The sequence below is a fragment of the Equus asinus genome, chromosome 4 (genome assembly GCF_041296235.1).
Source record: "Equus asinus isolate D_3611 breed Donkey chromosome 4, EquAss-T2T_v2, whole genome shotgun sequence".
Lineage (NCBI taxonomy): Eukaryota > Metazoa > Chordata > Mammalia > Perissodactyla > Equidae > Equus > Equus asinus.
Window position 1 is genome coordinate 100,748,579 of NC_091793.1, and position 26,115 is coordinate 100,774,693.

General features: G+C 39.2%; 1 protein-coding gene across 7 annotated transcripts in view; it reads right to left on the reverse strand.

Annotated features, from left to right (window-relative positions):
• Positions 1–26,115, reverse strand: part of ITGB6 (integrin subunit beta 6) — a 128,466-nt gene that overhangs the window by 4,624 nt on the left and 97,727 nt on the right. For all 7 annotated transcript variants that reach the window (XM_070507947.1, XM_070507946.1, XM_070507945.1 and 4 more), the window contains 6 exons: positions 20,167–20,301; positions 19,538–19,955; positions 14,063–14,285; positions 11,482–11,579; positions 6,716–6,835; positions 2,116–2,282 (listed from right to left, as the gene is read on the reverse strand). In XM_070507947.1, coding sequence (XP_070364048.1) covers positions 2,116–2,282; positions 6,716–6,835; positions 11,482–11,579; positions 14,063–14,285; positions 19,538–19,955; positions 20,167–20,301 — 1,161 coding nt within the window. The remainder of the gene's footprint in view (positions 1–2,115; positions 2,283–6,715; positions 6,836–11,481; positions 11,580–14,062; positions 14,286–19,537; positions 19,956–20,166; positions 20,302–26,115) is intronic.

Genomic DNA, 26,115 nt, shown 5'->3' on the forward strand with positions numbered 1-26,115 from the left:
TTCAGCATTTGAATTTCAGTCATGTTCTACATCCTGAGGGAAAACAATTCATGTTTTGGGGAAATTAACTGTTAATTAAAATGTTATTTTAAAGATATTAATCATTTGTCAGTCCTCATGCCTGTCTATGAGAACATTAAAATGTGCTGGTTAGTAGATACACATCACATAATTGCTCAAGTGCTTGTTTGTGGAACACCTGCTTATTATTTCCAGGAGTGTCAAGGCTGTGCTTGAAAGAAGAGGCTGCAATTAGGATTTCACCTCCACCATGAACCAACAGTTTGGGAAGTCTCTTTACCTCCTTGGGCCTCAGTTTCCTTACATTCAAAATGGGGATATCAAGACTACTTCACAGGGCTGGTGGTTGTTCAATTAACTGCTGCTGTCGTTTTTTGTGCCAACTTAACACATTCTTTTGCCTGGTGCCCTTCTGACCACTGCCAGGCATTTGCTTGACAGTTGGTGAGAGTTAAAAATAACGTCTCTGGCCAGGGGATCAGGAGAAGTTAATTGTCTTGACGCTCTGTCATGAGGCCATAGGACCTGGCCTCATAGTACTATGTCCTAATTCACCAAACTCACCTGTTCCGTTACATGCTACCTTGTTAGGGGTGTATACATTATATCCTCATTGAAAATCTACAACTTACTTTCCTAAAGGGTTTTGTTTAATTACGAAAAAGCCACAATACACAAAAGAAGAAGAAAGGGGTATAACAAACCTCTGTAGAGCCATCACTCAGATTCAACAATTATCAAGATTTTGCCACACTTTCTTCAACAATCCCTCTCTCTCTTCTGGCTGAATTATTTCAAAGCAAACCCAGCTTTCATTTCCTTTCACTCCAAAATACGGATATTTTCTAGCAAAGCCATCATGCCATTATTATACCTAATTGAATTAACTATAATTCCTTGCTATCCTTCTAATACTCAGTCTATATTAACTTTTTTCCAGTTGTCCAAAAAATATATTTATACTGTTTGTTCAAATCAGGATCAAAACGAGATCCACACATTGCATTTGGTTGTTGTGTCTAAAGGCATTTTTAATGGGAAGATAAAGTAGATGAAAATTTTCATTGTCCATTGTCTGGAACCATATATTTTGGTTATTCCAAAATAACTGCATGAAATTTAAACATCTCTTATCAAGATAAATTTTTCCAAAACAGAAAATTCCATTTGCTTTAGGAATTGAGGCTATCAATACAGACTTAGAGAAAAAAGTGTTAACATCAATTTATTTGGGCAGATGAACCCAAAGGAGCATTGTGTTTGCCTGTATTTTCTCCAGCGATATCACTGTTTTCAGAATCAGCAGTGTGGGATAATTGCTGTTAGATAGCTGGACACATCATTAGAGATAGAGAGATGAAATTAAAACCATGAAATTGTTTCTATGGGCCTCTAGAAATGTAATTATCTCTCCTGTGGAAAAGAAACACAGAAAATTGGAGTCCTGTTTTGTGTTTGCCTACGGTGAAGAGGAGACACATAAATTATATCTATCGAGTACATATATTTAAAGGTTGATACTTTTTGTTTTGTTTTTTTTTCAGGTAGCTGTTTAAAATTTATGGAAAAATTAACTGGATGGTATTTAAAAAGTCTTCTCAACTTTGGTTTGTAACCTGTTATAAGTAATGAGTATTTCCATGGAAATTGACATGAACTGTCATACTACCCAAGAACATTATTCCATTAGCTATAACGTAACTGATTCATGGATATGTTTAGATATAGTACCTATGCTTTATCAAATGGGGCCTGAGGGATCCTCCTGGTGGTGAGGAATAAAATATATTTCCTTGATGTTCCTAAGTAGCTACGTCAGGAGTTTCATGGGACTCTCTAGAGTGGGGGAAGTCCCCGCCACACTGGGAGACAAAGGTATGGAAGAAGGGATCTCGGGGTCCCAGATAAGGGACAGAGGTCCCTTTGTCCCCAAAGCAGAACAGAAGTCAAAGCTATTGAGGACATGGTGAGAGGAGTAGAGGAAAGAACATGACGGTCTAGCTCTCTGTTAGAGCAGAAGAGAGCTGACACCCTATCTCTTCCACAAGACACTTTTTCCCCTGGACAAGGGGGAGCCCCTTAGTGTTCACGTACTGTTTGCCACTTGGCCTTTGACCGTTCTGCTTCGAATTTGGCAACTTCTTTACGATCGTGAAATGACACCAGCAGCTTCCAAATGCACAGTAGGACAACCCCAATGAGAAGAATAGCCAGCGACACCCCCAACATGATCATGGGAATGTTTGGAGGTTTTGGACAGTCTGTGGAAACAAGGAAAATTGTATTAAGATGATGGTATGATTAATGTTTTGACAAAGAGAAAACACTTCTCATTAAATTTTCCAACCACACTTTCTCTCCAGTAGAGAGAAAACAGTAACACTTTTCATTTTGCTAAATTAAAAAAAAAATGAGTTAATTGTTGAAGGATTGCCCTATTTCTTTGAAGTAGAACAAAACATAAAGTAAGAGTTTGGTTATTCGAAGCAAATGGATATGTACTTGAATGGCTGACTCAAGAACAATTGGAATCCAAGAGTGGCAATTAATGTACGTGGAGTAAAGGACCATGAAAAAGACTATAGTTTAATCACTAAAGATGGTCTCTTCTGGGTATATGATAAAGTAGAAATGGAATGTGTGTGCACACACATATCACAGAGAGTTAAATTTTCATGGATTTTCTTGAAACATGGACCGTCTAGCAGATTATATTCAAAATTACGTAAAATCCACCCCTGGAAAAGTTTACTGTTTGCTGCTTCTTGTTTTTGTTTTTGTTTTTCTTATAGACAGAAGACATCATGGCTTTCTGTTGTATTTTAATTCTAATGCAGTGCCCTGGTGTTCTGGAAAGCTCTTGGACTGGCTTCAGGAAAGGTGGGGTCAATTCCCATCTGATGTAGTGTCTGAAATCCATCAAGTCCCTCCATTTCTCTGAGCCCCAGGACCCTCCTCTGTAAAACAAAGGTGGGGACTTCAGTGTTCCTTTGACTTCCCTGATGATACGGTTAAGCCCACTTGCTCTTGCTTATTAAACCCACAGCTTCTAGACTTCCCACTCCCACAGTCTGATTCAGTGGGTCTTGGATGGAGCCATAGATTTATTTTATAATTAAAAGTATTCCAAGTGATTCTTACCTTCAGGGAAGGTTGAGAAATTAGATATTCTGTATAGTCCTTTCAATTTGATCATTCTATGAAATGTTATTTTGACTCTATTGATGATATTAATATAATTCTGCAATTATACAGTACCTTCCCTCATTGACAGCAGAATGACTAATAATCCTTGCAATGTGCCTGGAAGATGATACATTTCTTAATGAAACATTATAATTAAGCTCTCCCATTGCTTTCACAGGAAAAAAGTCCCACATAAAAATTATCATTAAATATCTGCCTCCTTGTGCAAGGAATGAGGCAAATCTGTGGTATCTGGGGAAGAAATGAATCATGCTTAGTTTATCCTAACTCTTACTGCTTTTAGATATTTAATAAGGAGAGTTATACACACAGGACTAGTCATGCTGCTTTCAAGGTAAGGATCTATAGCTGACCTGAATTTGAGCGGGACTAATGACCCCCTAACAGCATGATGCGTGGCCTCACATACTTTTATTCTTTAGCCAAAAAACCATGTAAGGAGATTATGCAGAAATAAGTAAAGGAGCTAATGAAATGCCTACTACAGTATGAAGATCTAAAGACTGTTTCTAGCATAACCGTGAACCATGGCTGCTTCTAATAGGTTAGCAACACTCCTGCAAAGAAAGCAGCAGGCGTGTGTCAATGAGAATATATACTGGCTACATCTTTGACTAAGAAATGTCTGGGGAGGGGCATAGTGTGCTCTTGCTCAAAGCAAGATGAAGCTTGCTAAGACCCTGCAGCCAGAATATGAATTAGGAGGGCTTTCCAGTAGGGAATAAATAAAGGAGGAAGAGGCATAGCCTGGCACAGATAATTATTTTAAGAACTTAGAGCCATTGGGAATTATACATTTCTTAAGAAAAGATTTGGCTCAAGTACCAGGCAGATATTACACAATAGAAATTTCCCCTTTTCATATTCTCTTTGGTATTTCTTGAGGTGCTCAGACTGAAGATGTATCTCTAGGTGGGAGAAGAGGACTATCGTCCTCATTGCGTGCAGTCCAGTGTTGCCTTTGGAGTCCAGGTCAGCGCTGCGCCTAATTCTAAGGTCCTGAGTTTCTAATGCTGCCAGTCTGTAGCTCTGCCTTATATGACTATTGAGCCCTAGAAATATGGCTTTTCCAAACTAGGTTGTGCTGGAAGTGTAAAATAGACACTGATTTCAAAGACTTGGTATGAAAAAAATGTAAAATATCTCATTAATAATTTTTTTATTGACTACATGTTGAAATGACAATATTTTGGATATAACAGATTAAAGAAACCATTAAAATTCATTTCACCTGATTTTTACTTTTCAATGTGGTTATTAGAAAATTTTAAATTACATATATGGTTTGCATAACATTTCTATTGGGCAGTGCCGATCTAACTAACATATTTTTGGGATTCAGATATTTATTATGATCGTTCAGCCAGTGGGAGGCAGTATAGCACAGTAGTTATGAGCATGGGCTCTTAGCCAAACTGCCAGAGTTCCCCAACCAGCACTGGTACTTAACTGCTGCAAGACCTGGCAAAGTATTTACCTTCTCTATGCCTCAGTTTCCTTACCAGTAAAATGGAAGTAATGGCAATACCTGCTTTATATGGTTTTGAGGGTATTAAATGAATTGATACATGTAAAACAAATAGAACAATACCTGGCATACGGTATTAGTAAGGGCTCAGTAAAAGAGAACTGCTATTATAGTATTATTATTGTTGTTGTTACAACAAATGCACTCTGCCCCCTTTTCTATCCTGAAGACCTCAAGGACCCGGAACCTCCAAGTTGGAACCCGTGAGAGTACCATCCACACCCACATCCCTGTCAGAGGGCTCCCCAACTTATCATTCCTTGGCTGTAGCTCTTATGAATGTGGCTCTTATCTTCTGAATCTTTCTCCAAATGGAAGAAAAAAGATGAGTGACGCTCTCCCTACGTCTGCACACCCTGATGTGACTTTTCATTTGCAAGGTGGTATTTTTCTAATCATCTTTCTTGGTTAGTTTATAATGTCTTGAATTTACTTTTGGATTTACTTTTTGGTTACTTTGGTATTGCTTTAGTTTTTTGTTTTTGTTTTTTTTTGAGGAAGATTAGCCCTGAGCTAACATCTGTGCCCATCTTCCTCTATTTTATATGTGGGATGCCTGCCACAGCATGGCTTCATAAGCGGTTCGTAGGTCCGCGTCCAGGATGTGGGCTGGGGAAGCCTGGGCCACCAAAGCAGAGCTCGGGAACTTAACCACTACACCACCTGGCTGGCCCCGATATTGCTTTAGTTTTTACACTCTTAAGTGATGGCAGTTTGATACTCTCGGTTTCAAATTCAGGACTTAATATTTTGTCAGTGCATTGATGAGCAATCACACACAACAAAACACATCTGCCTGCTATCTGCTGTTGCTGCTATTGTCTAGGGCAGAACCTAGGCTCCAAGCTTTTTGGAGGAAGAGGAGGTTGCTGACAAGGTCTGGAAAGGTCTGATTTTATGCAGCTGTCATTTCTGCCAGAAATGCGTTGTGTTTAGGGACACATCATTAACTGAAGACAGAAGAGACAAGGCACTTGTGTCTAAGAATGCAGCCAGGACTAGTACAGCAGTGTCCGTCACAGGATGTCTTGGAGCCATCTGTATCAGACTCGCTTAGAGTAGTGTTAAAATGCAGAGTCCTTGGCCACACGTCAGGCCTGATGACTCTGGATGCAGGCATTTTAATAAGCTTCCTAGGTGTGTCTGACACTCACTAAAATTTAAGAACTACTCAACAAATTACCTTTTCCCCTATCTTCTTTTCTATCTAATACAAACTTCTCTCTCCCCTTTGCTAAAGACGAGATTTCTATTTGAGGGCTTCCCAAGTCACCAGCTGACTCCACGAGTCGGTGTGGAGGAAAACCCACAGCAGCAACGGACTCTTGGACTTCCTTTATGAATCACTTCCTTCCTCACACGCTGCTTCACTGTATTTTCTAACTCAGCATTATTGTTTAATGACCCATTACCGTAGCTTACGAATGGACAGGTGTTTTACAGGCATTATTCCTTCTGACCCTTGAGTCAAGCCTAAGAAGAAAGTGCTATTATTTTTCCCATTTTACAGATGAGGAAATAGAGACTCAGAGAGGCAAGCATCTTTCAGAATGTCAAGCAGCTATTAAGTGGTGGAGCAGGATTTGAGCCAAGGTTCGCCTGATTCAAAGCAACTCATTCTCCTAGACTGTTAGGCTCCTTCCTGTGAGCGTTTCCCAAAGATATACCTTTTGCTTACATTGCATTTAATTGGTGCATCTTTCTACAATTCATCAGTCAACTTTCGGGAGGATGGTTATTGGTGCCCATACATTCATCATGTTTTCCGGTCTTAATAAGAGACATTGGAACATATCAAACTTTTCAACAGGTATCTTTCAATCCTTGGGAAAGTACAGGTGCTCTATCAAAAATTTGGAAATATCTTTCCTGGCAAGCTACCCAAAGTGCCTTTCCAGTTGTTTTCTCCTCTCCCATGTACTATCACTGGCCACTGACATGGGAAGACAAGCCACCTACCTTTCTCGCTGATGCTGTGAATGATGGTTTTCCCTTCATTATCTGTAGTTATTAGGAATGTAATAAGACATTCATTTTCTCCTTGCAGAGAACAGGAAACAGAACTATCTTTTGAGAAATCTGCAGATAAAAGAGTCATTCATTAGGTTAAATGAGATTCCAAAAGAGATTATTTTTAAAGCTAAGTAGTATTGAGTTTTAATATGCAAATAGTAATTTTCAACAATGCAGAATAGGAATAGAAAAGACTTAGGATTTTTCCCACCAACTGAGGTTTTAGTTTCTACTCATGTTCCAGAAGAACAGTTCCAGGTGGTCAATCAGGACTGACCATCAAATGCACCTATCAAACACGGGGGCGGGATTTCAATAGAGTGAAAGTACTTTAAGGCAGGTACGCCTTGCTGTCTTGGGAACAGAATGGCCCTGATTAAGGTAATGAGGGGGCTGTATGTTCTTCTCGGCTGAGAGCATCTGGGAGGAAGCCTAGATTACATTTCAGAAAGACACTTCACAGTCCAAACTGATACTGATACTTCTAAAGGCGCCTTTCCCACAATGGCATAGTCAAGATTGCTGGCCATGTATTGTCACAACAAGAAATATAAATTAATATCAGGAAACAGAGATTGAAATGTTATGGAGCTTAGGGACCAGCAGGATGAAGAGAAACCCCAGATTAAAAGGAGCCCAGGATGACAGTTCGCCTACCATGAAGTATGACCCCTTTCCTAATTTAAAAAAACAAAAAGCTTAATCCAGTTTCCCTCAAATCTTTTCCATATAGAAATTTTTTCATATTGAGCTCATTCAAGAGGCAGAAGATGAATGTTATGGCAGAAGTTGAAAATATAATAAAATGGACAATCTGAGATGTTAATACTATTTATCAGAAATTTTAGTCGTCTGGCACCTATGCCAAAACTATGTAACATTTTCCTAGTTAAAAAAAAAAAAACAAAACTTGCTCAAAGTTCTATCTTCTAAGTTGGAGACTTTGTAATATACTGTTAGAAACACTTTTTCCAGAAACCTGTAAATAGAATGACTGTTTGCTCTTAACCTAAAATTTTAAGATTTATCATCCAATATTAGTGTATTATGACACAATGGGTCACAATATTAAAACTGAGACTGTCCCAGATAATATTGACTCTTGCTAGATCTATACCTTTTCTCATTAGCTTAAAAATAAAAAGGTTTTAATAAAACAGAGTCTACATGTGTTCCTCTGACTCTAACAAAGAAAAATAATAGGCTATTTTTGGTTCAACAATGCCATAGCCAGAGAAAGATAGAAATATTAAATTGCTTTTGCATTTAATTTATAAGATACAAACCTCATGTCAAGGTCTGTGAGAAGAATGCCTGTATTATCTATGAAAACAGGGACTAGGAAAACATTTAGCATTATTAATAAGATTTCAGATGATAGATTTAAGTGAACAAACTGCTTTTGAACCCATTAGCAGCATCTATTTACACAGGAATATTAGGAAATCTAATTCCAAATCATTCTCATCTGGTATTCCGAACTGTTTACAATCATCTAAATCACCTGGGAGTTGTGAAAATACGGCTTCCAGAGACGTCCTCCCGGGATCCTGACTCAAGAGGTCAGTGGTCCGCACAGGAGCTGGTATTTTAGTGAGCTGTTTGATAAGTATTTTTAATAAGGTGATTCTGATTAAGAGGCAACACTTGATTAGTGAAATGTGTGTTATTTCCTGTGCTTGATAGCAACTGTACCGCAGACGTAATTCAGACTTTGGTCATTTTTAGATGGCATTCCCCACAACTCCTCCTACCACATCGTTCCAATTAACTGGGATTCATGAAGTCTTGGGAAATATGCTTTTCCTTGTTGTTTTGTTGCTTCCCTCCCCCTCTCTGCCGTGACAGTGCCCGCCCACTCTGTTCCTCTCAAACTTACTTAATGGAACGTTTTATTCTGGGGTAGGAAATATGTGGACGGCTTATAATACTCCTTTCGGTAATATTAATCCTGCTTTTTTATTTTCTTTTAAATAGCTACACTGAAGCACAGGGAGGCTTCATTCACTTGGTTAGGATTATTTAAGTTTTAATGGAACTGCTAATATGACCTTTGAGTCATGACTCCCTTCTTGCTTTAATTACTTCACCACTCCTTTTTATGACTGTTCTGACTCTAGATTTAGCCTGTTTTGTAGTGTTTGGATATTAAAATGGTATTATTGAACATGCAATGAAAGGGTGTAGCTTGGGCTGGAGATTTGCATAATTAGCTGCTAAGGTTTTCTTTTGTTGTTCATAAGAAATGGACCTTTCTTTGTTATCCACCTTTATGAGTGCCAGCAGTGCTGTTCTAGAATAATACAATGAAAATAAGATCTCAGGCAGTCCATGAAATCATACTTAGAAAAGGAAGAAATGTGAGAATGGGAGTAAAGGAAGCCAGGAACTAGAAGGTCCAGGAAGGATGTGGAAAATATAAACCATTTGCACCATTGAATCAAGATAACTATGTGTTTAAGACCTCAGCTTTGGAATCAAGTCAGTAGTTCTCAGAGAAAACAGTTTCCCAAGGGAAAAATAGGGTTCCATGGTCAAAGAAGTTTGCGAATCCCTCCTTACACTAACTTCTCCTTTTGCCTTTTCTGAAAATTGGCAGTACACTTTTAATTTGATGTGCATAACAATTCTCAGGAGTCCTGCAAAGAAAACAAAAAGCTTAGCATCCCATTTCTAAAATTTGTATGACCATGAGTGCTTTTTTCCATTGAACACTCTCAGAACTAATGTTCCATGGAACACGCTTTGAGTAACAATGTTCTGAGTACACAAATGTTGGGGTAAATTTACAAAATTTACATTGTAAATTTGAATGAATAAAGTTAAACCACATGTGCTTAGACATGCCCACACAAGTCACCATAGCACAACTGAAGAACAATTACACAGATGATAAAGTTACGCTTGTTTTACTTTACTCTCCATGTCCTTCTTGGGGAAAGGCTGGGCTGCTAAAGACCTAGTGGACGAGTAAATCTATTGTGATAATTTCAAGGTGACTTTTTAACTCACAGCCCCATAAATACATTTTTTTCTCTCAAATTCATCAAGATTAGTGCTTTAAATGGTATTACCAATTCAATCATTATTTTCAATTTCTGCGTTAGAAATAGTTACACTCTCTTATTTTGAAGATAATTTAGTCAATTGCACAGAAAGAATAAGGCAAATATTTTAAATGCCTCTTTGAGATCTAGTCTTTTTCTCAAATCCAGGCATTTATGATAATCAACCCACAAAACGGTGTACTTAAGCATAGTAACTCCCTATTCATGATTTATGCTTCCAAAGTTTGCTCCTTTTTTTTCCCCTCAGCACATTAGACACATTAGATTTCCCATGCTGCTAGTGAATTGAGTTCTAGTAATTTGCAGGGCATTTTCTGCAAGTTTTAGCCCTGTCTCAGAAACATCTGGTAAATATCCCAACTGTTTGCCGTGAAATGAAACGAGAAGGAGATGCTGAGACTCTATATTAGTTGCAAATGTGAACAGTCCACAAATGCCACTTTACTCAGTGCTTTTACCCCATCTTACCTTCAATGTTAGTGCAAGGTACACACCGTCTTGTCCAATTTACTGCTGTCTGGCATATTTACCTTTAGTCACCAGAAAAGCACAGATGAGGGGTTTCATGAGCACTAATCATGTCCCTTCATATAGGGTTATTCAACTGTGCAGTCAGAAATCCCAGTTTTGAAACAATGTAGGTAATTTTCAAACAATATAAATGTCACTAACTTTCTCCATTTTGGAAATGGATTAATGTCTGCTTTCTAATTCCATCCGTTCAAGATACACATTTTAGAGTGTCATAAATTATCGTCTTGATTATGTCACTTCGCCTGAGCTACGTCCTGGTCGCGTGCGTGTCTAATGTGTGCAGAGCAGCGGTTCTACCTGAGCAGCATGATAATGCAGAGTCTATGACGATGGGAAAGAAATGCCCCCAGATGGTCCCTTTAGGAGGAGTCAGTCATCTTCTTTGTTTTAAAGTGCACAGATTATTTTTCAAATGGCTTTCCCAGCTAAAATACAACCTATTTAAATATTTGAGATGACATTTTGTTGTTAGAAAGAGTCTGATTTTAAGTAATTACATTTAAAAATGACAGGTGAAAGCAAGAGCAGAGTTTGCTTAGCAGTTAAAAGTAATAGGCCCTTCTTGTATTTTGAGGGTGAAGCAACAGGGAATTAAGGATGCTCATGTAGTGCCCATATCTGGAAAGTCAGGAGTAATGGAATATGGAGAGGAGGGGAGGAAAAATGGCCACTAACCAGAAACTGACCTGCATCTGAGGGCTGCTATCAGGGAACCCATATTATACCTCGTCTTGTCCTATGTTGAAGTAAGGCAATCAGATGACTGGAGACGATTTCAGGTTTGGGGGTTAACATTTAGCTATTTCTTTGATTTTCTTCTTCTCTAATTAAAAAATATAGCATTCTGGAATGCTCTACAATTGCACTTGTCAAGCAGAGGTGAACTTGCCCACAGAGCTGAATTAGAATAGAATAGCCATGACTTTAAATTGCTCGTGTCCCAAACCCTTAAGTTTTTAGCTTTGCAGAATGTATTTAGACTTAAAAACGAACATGAGTGAACTAACACCCTGGCACAAATGAGGCTGAGCTACGCAAAAGCCCTTCACAGAGTATTTGTTTCTCAAGAACTATGGAAAGGAAACAAAGACAATTTAAGACCAGCAGAACCTTCTTCTTCATTGATGGTTGCACCAGCTAGTTTGCATTTGTCAACACATTCTTCTCGGGCCTGGCCGTCTGCAGACAGGTGGCATTCAATGCAGCTCCTGTGAACATTATTCAACAGAGTTTATGAGTTCATGTTGGCGGAAAATAGATCTGCAGCTGCAATATTGCTTTCGTATCGTTACTGTGGTTCATGCTGGAGGAGTGTCTCGTAGATGCTGCTGCCTTCTGTTACTTTCAGAAAGATAGCTGGGTGATGTCCAAGAGGAAACTGCTTTATTTTGAATTCCACTCAGTAATCAATGTTTCCTGAGCCAGCCTGGTAATACCTACTATCCTCATTTATCTGTAAAGATCACTACTGATTGGTTAAGGAAAACAACAACAACAACAACAATAAACAATTATTCTGGTATTTGATTTGGCAGTTTTCATTTTACATTTTCCTAGGAAGGGTTTATGCTGCTAAAGTATGATTAGAGATTAGACAAAGTTTGAATTTCTTAACAGAAATAGTCTGTATTTTAACAAGAATTCATAAATGTCATGAGTGACTATTTTAAAGACTCACTTTGCTGTAACTCTTTTGAGTGAGTCCTGGCCTTGATAGGGATATTTTCAAAGGCTGAGGATTACGGCCTGTGTCCTCATTAATGCAGGAAGATCACTACTTACAGAAAAGTGTATTTCCAAGAACATAGACCAGGAATGAAGCTACTCTAATAATGTCTATACAGCAGAGTAAAACTTAGACCCCCAATTAAACTAGTGCTGCAAATCACTTTACAAACAGATTGTGTTTGGAGTAATCCAAAATAGCACAAGTCTTCTTACTATGGGCATACATCATGCTGCCTCTCTCTTCCTCTGGCCATGGAAATTCACACTCTTCTAAGTGCCAGAAAACATTCCCTACCCGACCCATGCCTCATCAAATCTCAGCTGTAACGGTACTTCCCTAGGCAAACCTTCCTTAACCCTTACCACTTAGTTCCCTTGCAGTAGAAGTTTCTAAATTCCTCTGCAGGCAGGGCTTAGGAGCAACAATCTGTGTGGGAGTGGGGCTAGAAGTCTTGTTTGGAAATTGCCTTTGCATTGCAAGCATATTGTATTTATCTAGGTTGTATATTTACTTGGAGTGGCTTTGCAGGGGCTGCTGGAGATTGTGGAAGCCCTTAAAACCTCTACCCCTTTGTGCATCTCATTGCTGGCTGCCCAAGCTAGTCTGGTGGCCCTATCTCCTGCCATATAGCTCCTTAGCACCCTCTCTATCTCCTCTTGTAGCTGTCAGCCCAGATATCATTACAATGACTTTTAAAAATGTCTACCTTTCCCACTAGATTCTCAGCACCTGTGATGGCAGGAACTATAACTGTTTCAGGCATTACCGCATGCCCATGGCCTAGCACAATTCCTGGACTATGGTAAGTACTTAAAGCCTATTTGATAAATGAATGCATGAAAGAATAAAGGGAAGAATGGACTCATGTCAGAATTAACAAAAACACCAAGGAGATCACTCGATGTGATTCCTCAAATTCCAACAACGTCGATTGTTAACTTCATATCTTATAAACCAGATTTAAGATTGAATCATTTTTACAGAGAAGATGATACAGAAAAATAATAGAAGAAACATCTTGAAAGGCCATTTTACACTACATTCTATTCAAATAAGTCTAACCACGTCCCCATGCTTCCCTTGGCATATGTCCAGGCACAGTGACAGAGAAATTTGACACCTGAATTGTGAGTAACCTCTGAGTGAATATTGATTTTCTTACTTTGTTTACATCAGAAATGCAAATGTTACCATTTTGGGTACCAGAGTTAGTGAAAATATGACCTGCATAAGCATGTTATACACTGCAGTGTCATAACACAGCCAATTTGGAGACTTGCTTCACTTGACCTACGAAGGTTGCCCCACTTCCATTAAGAAGTTGCTACCAACCAAAGATATCGCTTTTTACTGGAAAATAAGAAAAGTGTTTTGTTGTTGTTGTTGTTGTTCATATGGTATGAAAGAAAATACAATACACAATAGCTGCGCAGAATGACAACCAAAGAAGGGTGCCAAACAGCATGAGTGGTAGAGAAGGGGGAAGAAATTGAAAGCCGAGAGTGTCTTTCTGCCTATTTGCCTCCATGAGTCTATAGATAGGAATGAATCAGTAAGGTCAGGTTATAAACTTCCAGATAAGAGAGAAGCTTGTCTGTTTCCCCTGAAAAAGTGCTGAATGTGGGTGTAGTCATTGCATCTCCAGGGCATTCCTTATGTGTGGCTGGTATTGTACCTGAGAGGTGATCTGATGTTATCAGTGTGGGACATCAGCTCAGCTTCCCCATGCTAGTCTCTAGCAGAAATGTCACATTGTGGTCCTGGATCCTCAGGACTGAGAAAGAGGCAGGTGAGAGACTGACGTTCCAGGCTGATGATCACAGGGACCTTGCGGGGTTTGTGTGTTCTGATGGATGCTCAGAGACCAAATCCAGCCAAAGTAATCTGAGGCCTGAGTTGATAAAATGTCACTTTAACTTTGATCATCATGACAAAAGGGACTGAAGAAAGTAGGGACGTTACCGTTTAGAGTTACAGGGATCGCCACAGGTAGGACAACGTTCACAGGTTGGTCCTGAGGCTCCAGGGTTCGTGCAAACACACTTGCCACAAATGCAGTCCCCTCGGCCACTGCAGAGCACGCCATCTTCAGAGACGCATGAGTCCGTGCTGGTTGTGCAGTTACAGTACTCGCCAGTCCAGCCGCTCCTGCACACGCATTCACCGCAGTCACAGTCGCCGTGATCTGTAAAACAAATCCCTCTATGTTTCTAGGGCCAAAACCACTTCCAGATTTTTGGGGCCGTCTCTTCTCTTTGCCTTTAAACACCGTCAAAAAGACTGAAGAAAAAAAATGAGAAAAAAGTGAGTGTGCATGTGGAGGCGTGGAGGATAAGTGTAGATATATTTTATGTAATTTTAGCATTTTGCTAACTGTGTATGTTTATTGATCTAGTCTCTTAACTGAAGACCAACTTGATTTCCTGATGTTATATCAAGTGGAATTTGTAGCCAGATGGAATGAGAAAATCCAGAAGCCTATAAGAGCTACTAGGGGTGTTTGTGTGTGTGTGTGTATGTGTTTGTATGTGTGTGATTAGGTGTGTGGACATAATACAGACATACACACATGTGCATATATATATATATACACACTCATTCTTTTAACTGTTTTTACAAGTTTTTTTGCTTTTAATTAAGATGCCATAGGACAGAGATGCAAGACAGACCTGGGTAATACACCACCTCTGCATCACTCAAGCTGAGTGATCATAAAAGCTTGATCTATAAAACTGAGAGAATAAAATCTCCTTCCAATGGCTGTGGTCAGATGAGGTAATGTGTCAATCTCTAGCTTTGTATTCCCCACTTAGACATCCCACAGGCATAAAATGAGTGCTCAACAAATTCATTTATTTAACAAACTTTAGTTGAGCATATACCAGGTGGCAAAAGTTGTACTAGGCATGAGGATACAAAATTAAATAAGACAAGGTCCCTGAACTTATAGTCCAGTGTAGGAGACAGGCAAATAAATAACACTACTAATAAATACAATAAAATGTGATAAGTTCTATACACAGAGGGGAAGAGTTTCCAAATTAGACTAGAGATTTGGGGAAGTTTCCTGAAGAGGTGATACTTGAACTGAATTTGGAAGATAAAGACAGAAGATAGAAGAAGGTTACAGGTATTTTAAGCAGAGAAAAAAGCATAGGGATGGAGTTCTCCCCGGGTGAGCAGACTGGGCAGCTAGGTGGATGGTGCGGCTTTTCACTGACCTCAATGGAAGCTAGCTCATCCTCTGCCTTACCGCCAATGCCTGGCACAGACTAGTGTTTAATTGTTGAATGAATGAATTGTCCTGAAGCAGAGGAGGAAGAGCAGCTCTGAGTGGGGAAGATGATGAGTTCATTTTTGGCTTTGTTGTGTTTGAGGGGCCTATGGGACATCCTAGAAGCAACAGAACCTACCCCAAGTTTGGGGTCCACTGGGGATAGGTGGCAGTTGAAGCTGTTGTGAATCAGGTCATCAGGGAAAGCAGATAGAGTGAGAAAAGCCCTGGAGAGCATCAGCATTTAAAATGTGAGCAGAGAAAATGATCCTTGCAGAAGAGAATGGGAGGCAGGAGCGGAGTGAGAGCGATGTTGCAGAAACCTAGGGCAGAGGCAGCGAGAAGAAGGAGGCGTGTGGAGAGTTGTTGCAGACAGCAGACAAGTATCTCCTCTAATCCTGAAGAGTCTCTTTGGGATCTGGCCACATACAGGGGTATGAAATACCATAAAACGATAAAGTGTTTAACATAATGGACTAGTATTCTTTCCATAATATTTTTTTGATGCCTACCACACCGAAGATGCTAAAATAGGCATTTGATGTTCCAAATAAATAACATTTATTTACAAACTTTCATAACTGACACTTTTCTTCAGAAAAAGAAATGTGCACCAGGCATTGCCTCACAAGTTTTGCTCTTCTAGCAACATCTCGAAGGTACGGACGAATGGTGGTGGTGGGTGAGAGCACAGATCTAGAGCCAGATGGCACAGGTTTGAATCCTGGCTCCAGTACTTCCTGGCTGGGTAAAGTTGGGGAAGTTACTTAAACTTTCTGTGCCTCAGTTTCCTCATCTGTAAGGAGGGATTATTAATAGCTGCTTCATAGGATTGTTATGAAGGCTACCTAAGATAATACAGAGCAGTGTTTAGAACAGTGCCTGGCCCATAAATAAGCAGGATATAAGTGTAGGTTATTATCATTATTCCTAAGAACTATCCAATAGGAAGAATTGGAAAGCAAAATTATCCATCAATATTAAAAATCCTGTGACTGTACTGAAAACCAAACAGATGTAAAAGAAATCACACTTTGCGCTTGTAGGAGAAGCTGCCACGTTCACTGTAGAAAAAGGACTCTGGGTTTTCTCTTGTAAATTTTGGTCTAGTAGGTGGTTACTCTTCTGTCTTCATGTCTTGGCCTTAAGAGACATGGAGTAGGAAGTCACAGAACAGAGGAGATAACTGCGAAGATTTTGAAGTTGGATTCTGATTGCTCTTGGTATATATGTATATATCCATAGTAATTTAGTATGTATATTATATATATATACTAAAAAGACGTACTTCTCTAGTGAAAGATGAGTTGAAATTTATCCGGAGTAATGACATTAAGACATATTCCAACTGCATTTCATAACCTATTTAATTCGTAATTGAACTAATTAATTCAAAGCTAAGAATAGTTAGGTGATTGAGGCCAAAACTATTAATTTAATTTTTATGTGTAAGTTACCTTCTCGACTACTATTGCTTTTCATTTCTTCCTCAGCAAAAGGGGAAACTTAGTTTCATGATAGGGAGGGATTTCTGTATTGAAGTTTATTCTGAAAAATGAATCCGATTTATAATATTGTCAAAAGAAATGTGCATTTCCAAAAGCTTTGAGAATGCCCAAGAATATCACTGCATGTAAGAATTACTTGGCAGAAATTTAGAAAACCATTCCAAGAGCTCCTTTCACAATTTAGAAACCCTCCTTTCTGCGGGCCTTCCAGAACCCTCAACCTGGTCACAAAAGTGCTAATTGATATCCAGAAGCAACCAATTATCCGAAGTACCTGTTCATACAACCACAACACCTTCATAATGGTTTCATGTAAAGGCAAGATGATAACAAAAGATCAAGAAAAAAATCATCAGGCTCTTTTCAGAAGGATAGATATTTCTGGAATGTCATTGACTGATAACTGTAAGTGCATAATGGCGGGAAGTTTTTTTGGTAATGCCATTTGCCTATTAGAGTTTCCAATCTCTTAGAATCAAAATATAAAAAGACTAATGGAATTTGGGCAAGGGAAAAAATCAATGGAGCCCTATATCTGTGAGTACTTACAGATGGATGAAAGAAGATGCATGAAAAAGAACATTGTGATAATAGCCCTTCAGAGAAGTGGCGCATTGCAGAGGATGGTAGTTGCAAAATAAGTGAGAGCTACACAAGAAGAGGCGCTGTAGCATATTCAGGCCTCTGAAACAGCAGCAACAACAGAGTGTCTGCTCATAAGACTAGAGACAACTTTTATCCCTGCACTAAGAACAGTGCCAAGCACAGAGTAGGTACTTCATAACTATTTGCTGAATTTGAATAATTGTACTGACTTTTATGATATCTTTTTAAAGAGAAACATACTAATAATAGAGTAACATCATTTGTGATGTTACTAACAAATAAAATTGCTTTTGAGAAACAGTAGTGGTTGAGGATCGTGAGTACCCCCAAAGTGTGAAGGAAATTGGCATCGAAGTTTTCTGAGTCCAATTGAAGAAATAATTATATTTTCTAAATAGATTTTCTTTAGCAATCATTGTATCTGATACAAAGAGTGACACTCTTGTCAGACCTGAACCACAGTGCACAGATCAAGTCAACTCTTTTTGAGTTTATTTCTGCTCATGTGCATCGAGAAACTGGAAGAACCGTGTTGCTCAACACAGTTCAGCAATTTTCACTGCCCTCGATCTCTTTGATCTAAGATTTAAAGGACAAAACACAGGTGCGGTTAATATTGTTATCATATGGTATTAGATTACACTTAAAATTTTTTAAAGGTAATTTCAAATGTTTTGAGCACATATTTTATTAAAAGATTCCTATTAGAAATGCAGTCTGGGATTCTGTAGAATATATTCTTCCCAAGATGTGGAGACAGCCTCTGGATTCAGACCATGTCCTGTCTGCATCTTGTGAAAAGAGGACTGATGTGGGTTTGGAAACACACCCGTTAAATAAGGAAATACACCTTTGAATGAAAGGGGAGAGAAATGTCTCTCAATCTGGACAGACCCTAAATTTCTCACTCTCTTGGGGGAAGAAAGAAGGCAGCCTCAGAGGAACCTATGGGAAGCAATAGCAGCAGCAAAGAAATGAAACGTAGGTACTTCTAAGGGTATCAAACGGTTTTCAAAGAGCTTGGAATTCTTTGAGCCTTCTTTTCTCCTGCCTTTTTTCCCCTGAAAATCAGTCTCTTTTATATGTTCCTGACACCGTGGTTTGAAAACATAACTTGCTTCGTTTTCTCTAAAGCTAATGGCTTTCTGTTTTGAAAGGCTGCCTGATGACACACTGTGAAAAAGGGCGACATGAGAGCTTAAATCCAGCAGTCAGGAACTATTTCAATTGTAACACACTTTATATCAGTGCAGAGTATATTAACATATTTGTAATTCTTGTCTGAATAGATTATACTTAAATACATATGTGTACATATCAGAAGGATTTTATAATAGTCATGTTCTGTGTAATATATTCTTAAACTACAGTGATTTTACATCTACAGAGGATAGTAAAATGTAAATATTTCTGCTATTTCAAAAACTCTTCTCAATCTCAAAAAATTCCAAGCCATTTTTCATTTTTACCCTTTCCATGGTCTTCCTCACGTATGTCCTTATTTATCTTTATTATACTTTGTGCCCAACCTAGTATCTGTCACATAATAGGGTTTAATAAATATTTGTGGAATAGTGAAGGCCCTGAAAGTCCGTTAGGTATTTTTGTGTCCCTTGTCCTTGGCAGTACGCTCCTTAAGTAGCCTAGCTTTTTGTTTTTTCCAAAGGAATAAGCATTTAAGAATTAGGTCAGCAGCCTGATCCAGAAAAGTCTGGAAGATAATGGACTTCAGATTACATGCAGTTTTGTAGACTCTGGGTAATAACCAAAGAGAAGGCATTTCCATCTTTTACCTACTTACTCTTAGGGAAATAATGATAGAGATGTAAGTTCAGTTGGTAGAGATCTCACCCCAAGCAAATGGAAGAGCAGAAGAAATTCAAGAGAAGAATCAGTTACCTTAGGGCTAAAGATTAACCCACTCAGTTGATCAGCAAATATTTATTGAGACCTACTATGCCCAGGCAGCAGTGCAAGGTGCAAAGGATGCAAAGCCCCTTCTTGCGACTTGCATAGGCACAGTGTAAGGGGGATTCAGACATTGCCTACCTCCACAGAGCAGTCCTTTGTGTCTCACGCAGGAGAAATTGTCACACTGGCAGAAAGGCCCATAAATGTTTCCATAGGGAGACAAGTGGCAGATGCACTGTCCACAGTAGCAATCGCCTCTTCCACTGCACGAGGGGAGATCCGGGGCCTCCTTGCAGGAATCTGTGCTCAGCATGTCCTCCCCACACTCGCAGCGAGGACCCATGTGGCCGGGGTTGCAGGCACACACCCCACACTGGAAGGAGCCGTTCCCATTGTGGCATTTGGAGCTGTTGACTTCCACTTCTTTCTGACAGTCACAGTCACACTCTGGACTGACAAGTATTTCTAGGGTGTCCCCCAGTCCCACAGGCTTTATGATAATATGCCTGCTTCTTCTCTCACAGTTTGGTATACTCACAGTCACGTTGAATGAAGCCTGGAAAAGAAAATACTAATTATCTTCTTCTTCCATCCACCAAAATGCATGGGAGAAAACAAAGCTGCATGGAAATCAGCTTTGCCTAAAGCTTTTATTAGGCAATCTTTGAAAATCACTTTTGAAATTCTTGAAAGGAAAAGTCCACTGTCCGTGCACTAAGGTAACTTGTGACTTATGTTTTTCAGATGATCTATGGCAGTCTACTTACTGTGTCTCCCACCTTCATGTGGGAGCATTTCTTCTGGTGTGGGAAGAGGGTCCCATTGTTACAGATAGCCGTGAACGACAGGTTGAGTCCTTCTGTGTCTCCTAACACTTCCAGTTCCACCTCAGACCGTAGTTCCTTTAGTTAAGACACAAAGAGTTAAACAAAGTTACAATAAAAAAATACAGCCAGAAGAAGAAACTGTGAATTATGTCCATTAAACTACAAATGAATAAAATTAAATTGGATCAAAAGAAATTCATGCTATCATCAATCAAGGAAGACAAGAAGCAAGATACACACATATCGTATTTTATCGGGTCTAAGATGCCATCAATTATAAGATACACCATTATTTTATGATAAATAAACTATAACAAAATACCTCAAGATCGTTCTGCACAACATATGAATCAATCCCTTCAGTCTATGATTGCGTTTAAAATTATTTTATCCATTCTGAGGGATCTGCAAATTCTCCATCCCTGAGTTGCATTGCTTGGCATATAAAAAGCAATACTTTTGCTCGTATCTCAGTAACAAACTATAACAACAGCTTCCTTTACTTGTAAGTATCATCATCTCTTAGGAGCCATAAAGCAACTGGTTGTTGCTTTGCAAAGAATAGAGAATTGTGATCATCCCTCCAACACTGAATATTTGCTTCACTGATAACAAATTTATACCCTGCTGCTCTGTTTTGGTACCCTTCTGCATATAAAACAACTTTTCACTTCAACTTCTAATTATAGTGCAAAGTTTTTGAAGATATTTTAAAATGGTAATTACTCTTATAGTACCAACAGTGCACTTAATGAATTGAAGTGACAACAACATATACAGTCATGGCCAAGTTCACACAAGTATAGGCAATGAAGACTATATCGTGACTTCTGCCTGGCTAACAGCATTTGGAAAACAACATTAACAACAAAACATATCCCAATTTTAGAGATGTTAAAATGTGGGAGAAACTGTGCCTTGAAATAAATATTGGAATTTATTGACTACTATTGTACAGTTAGAGTGGAGTCAGGCCTGGGGCAATGAGGATAAGACAAGAAGTCTATCCTAAAGATGGTTATCATCTTGCTGAAAGAAACAAGATGGAACCAAGTGAAACAGTTAACATAAAGGGCAAGCAATGTACTATTAAGTTTAAAAAAATTGTATAATTCAGGTAGGAGTTTGGGACAGTTCAGAAAAGAGGGCCATCGATGAAGGCTGAAGTATTAGAAGACTAGCCCTTACTGGCTGTGTTAGATTTAGATGTGTTGAGGGGATGACAATAGTGTTTCAGGTGAGGGGACCAGAAGAGACAAAGCTCAGGGCCAGCAGTGTCATAGAACAGAGACAAGTGGGGCTCAGATCAAGCCTGCACTCCTACTGTTCCGGGAGACACCAGACAACAAAGAGCCCTGAGGTTTGGAGAGATGAGTTAAGACCTGTGGGAAACATTCCCTGAAGCTTTTAAGCAGTGGCCCAGTCTACTGAAAATGCAACTGCAGGGATGTTGTCTGGAAGGCGTATGCAGGACAGACTAGTGGAGGGGAGAGGAAGACTTGAGTCAAGAAAGATGGCATGTTGTTACATTCACCCCAGCCTGAGGCGTGAGGATCAGGAACAGGGGGTGGTTGGTAAATGTAATGACATATATTGAAAGGAGGAAGACTAGATATGAGGCATATAGGTATGGCAGAGGGAGAGATAAAGGCAAGGTTTCCAGGAGGAAGAATGTCAAGGAAGGAGGAAGGGAGAGCTATTTGTTTTGGAGAAAGCTAGTGTTATTATTCAGACTTTCTCCATGCCTCTTTCTTTTGCAAAATCTAAATCTGTATTAGAAGGACAAAAAAAATTATTAAAAATAAAACAATAGGGGCTGGCCCCATGGCTGAGTGGCTAAGTTCACGCGCTCCGCTTCGGTGGCCCAGGGTTTCGCTGGTTGAGATCCTGGGTGTGGACATGGCACCACTCGTCAAGCTATGCTGAGGTGGTGTCCCACATGCCACAACCAGAAGGTCCCACAACTGAAAATATACAGCTGTGTACCACGGGGCTTCGGGGAGAAAAATGGAAAAATAAAATCTTAAAAAAAGTCTGTTTCATTTCAACTAGATACATGATAAGTTTATTTATTCAGAAAATATTTATCAAGTGTCCACTCTGTACCAGACACTCTTCTAGGTGCTTGGGAAACAAAACCCACTAAAACAGCTGACCTTTCATAGTTTATATTCCAACATGGGAAGACATGAAGGAAACAACATAATAAATAAGAACGTTACGTAACACTAGAAGGTGACAAATGCCATGGAAAAAAGTGAGGGTAGGATACTGAAGATTAAGAGAGTGTGTGCAGGGGGTGTAGGTGGCAATTTTTAAAAAGTAGTCAGGGTAGGATTCATTAAGAAGGTGACATTTCAAGGAAGTTGGAGAAATCAGCCATGCAGATATCTGTGGAAAGAAATTTCCAAGAGGAGGGTACAGTCAATGCAAAGGCTGTAAGGCAGGAGCATGCCCGGCTTGCTCTGGGAATAGAACAGCAAGGAGGTGAGGGTTGCTGTGCTGCAGCAGAGACAGAGAAGAAAAGTAGGAGGTGAAGACAGAGAGGTAATGGGTGGGAGGGAACCGATCTGGTAGGGTGCTAGTAGACTGTTATAAAGAATTTGGCTTTTACTCTATGTAAAATGAGAAAACAATTAGGGTTATCTACAGAAAAGTGATATAAGCTGACTTATTATTTTTAAAGGAAAATTCTTGCTGTTTTGTTGAAAATAGAATGTAGGAAACCAACGGTAGAAATGGGAAACAGGATTCAGGAGGCTTTTTCAATACTTCAGGTAAATGAAGATGGTGGCTCTGATGAGGATGAGGGTAGTGGGGGCAGCAATTGGATCAAATTCTAAATAATTTTGAAGACAGAGCCAATGAAATTTTCTGATGGATTAAATCTGCAGTGTAAGAGAATGAGGGGAGGCAAGCTCGTTTCAAGCTTTTTGATTGTAGCAATGTGAAGGATGGAATTACCACCAATTAGAAGAAAACTATTGACAAAGTATATCTAGGAGAGTCCAGGTTATTATCCCGAATTGCCAACTAACATATCAATCAACACCTAGACATCTCCACTTGGATGTCTACTAGAGAAATTTGGCATGGTTGCTGGGCAGCACTGAGGGCCTGCTTGAAGTCCATGATCATGAGTTTAAAGTGAGACTGGTTAGCATGATTGTATGTTTTTCCCATTCCCATTCAGCTGTGCAGAATGAGTGGACAGTTGGATTTAACCAGGACCATGGTTGTCCAAGCAGTCTCAAAGAAGTGATGAGGGTCAGAGGAGCTGAAGGTGTGTCTAAGGAGGGATCATTATGACTGAATTTAAACTGGAGGTCCAGGCAGGAGAAAACATCAAGGGAAGGAGGAACTGTAAAGAGAGGGTAGGGTCAATTAATTGGAGATCCTCATGGATTGGAAGCAATATTAGGGTAACTTGCAGGAGTGAGCCGAAAAGATAGGAAGTGATGAGCAGAGAATGGGTTGCATCCAGTTGAGATTAAGGAGGAGTTTACTGGCAATGACAAGGTTCAAGGTATGACAAGAGTGAAGGTATGTGAATGCAATTAAGTGGGAAGGGGAAGAGATCATTTTATAAGCAGAGTTCAAGAAACTGAGAGGCCAGGGTGTGGGAAGGATTATACATATATTTTTACTGAAATTGTCAAGAATTAAGACAGGAGTAGTGTTGGAGACAGTGGCAAAGTGACTCAGGAGCTAAATGAGAAGTGAGGGGTATGACCTGAAAGTCTAGATGAAAGCAATTAGGAGTAGTGAGTGACATAGTCTGACCAAAATGAAGGAAATCTCAGCATTGATATAATTGGAATATCATACTGCAAATTTCATCAGGAATATTTTAATGTGAATTTCCCCCAAAAAGGACATAAATGTTATTTGTATATTTCATAATATCATTCATTCATTTATTGAGCATGAACTATGAACCAGGCAAAACAAAACAAACCAAGTCACTTCTCTTCTGGAGCTTAAATGCCAGTAAAGGAGCTTACCTTTAGGAGCATTGTAGATATTTCAGTAGCTTTTATTGTGTGGTTAGGGAAGGAAGGAAATTAGCAAATGATAGTCAGATGAATACATATCTGGTAGTTAAGGTTTTTTTATGTCAATACAGCACTGAAAAACGCTGAGCTGAAGTTCACAGTCACTCAACATAAACACAACTTGCCTGCCTCTTCCCCACTAGGAGGCAGTCAGAAGTGTTTTATATTTTCTCTCAGTATTTCCTTCCTTCTCTCTCTTGTTATAGCTTGGAAAGAAATCCAGTCTATCCATATTTTAAAGTCCTTTTAGAATACATTTTAAAATAACAGAATAGAAAAATAATTTGAACTAGTGCCAAGATCTGTGGCATGCTTCGCCACGTGAGCCATAAAGTTTCAATAACTCCAGAGCAAGATTGTTGGGTATAAGAATAATAAACAGTTCTTCGTATTTTTGAGACAGTAAAATAAGGACACGAGATTCACTTCAAATGTTTGATGCCTTGATTTCAACTCCCCTGTAAGTTATGCAAGTGATTTGGGACCACAAAGGGAGGCATAATCTCCAACAGGGCGAGGAGGCGGCAGGGACCAGGCTGGTCAGACAGGATGCGGAAATATTTTTGACAATTTACTCTTTTCTAATTTGCTTCATTCCTTTGACGAGGTTAGCGGCCAACACTTTTGAGAGTCCTGAGGTAAAGAAAACTGAGTATGCTCTAATTTAGTGAAGGATTGCTATGTGATTTTATTTGATTCTACTCATTAAAACTTTAATTACCGCCTGAGAGGGAGGAAAGTTTTTTAGTATTTTGTTGACAAGCTTTCCTGTCTGGAAGAATTTCAAGCATGAGCTAACATGGTGATTAATTTTTCATGTGAGCTAGGAAAACGAAAGTTTCTGAAGCTATGAGTGAAAAAAAACCCCTCATCCTATAATTTTAATGGACACATTTGTATTTTATTCTCTGAGGAAATGTATTTGAGAAGGAATATCTTGCTTTTCCCCCTTAAGATGAGTTTTGAAATTGATGAGGTGACGTCAAAATCAGCAGAGAGATTTTTCCAAATATGTAACTCCATCTGCCCTTAAAGTTCTCCCAAGACGTCTGTGAGAGGGATCTGGACACACCTATTTTTAAAAAGCTTCCCAGATGATTCTGAAATGTCATTTAGTTAAGAAACACTGGCTCAGTATATGCTTAGTATTGGCATGTAGTGCATATGGGTCATTTATCTGTAATTTTACATCAAAAATTAGAATTTTATTCATTTGTTATTATGTAACTGCTGTTTAGAGCAAATATTAAAGCGTTACTGCTTTATAAAAATTTCCTTTCTTCATTCCTGTCCTAATTTAGAGCTTCATCTTCATGTTTGTGTGTTTACTTTTCTTGGTAAGTAAAGGCAAAAACGGGGAAAGATATTTGGAAACCCAAACAAAAAGAGTTGACAGGGGCTGGCCCCGTGGCCGAGTGGTTAAGTTCGCGCACTCTGCTGCAGGCGGCCCAGTGTTTCGTTTGTTCGAATCCTGGGTGCGGACATGGCACTACTCATCAAGCCACGCTGAGGCAGCGTCCCACATGCCACAACTAGAAGGACCCACAATGAAGAATATACAACTGTGTACCGGGGGACTTTGGGGAGAAAAAGGAAAAAAATAAAATCTTAAAAAAAAAAAAAGAGTTGACAACTGGCCATCCACCATTGATTGAGTTATGAAATGGAGACAAAGAAAGAGAACATAGCAATCCTGGAGGTATGTAACTTATTTTAAGGGAGGAATTCTGTCCTCAGGTACTAATTTACAAAGCCAAGGCAAAAAATTATATAGATATCAAACCATGAAATCAATGGAAAATTTCCCTGGTTCCCCAGAGTAGAGAACCTATAA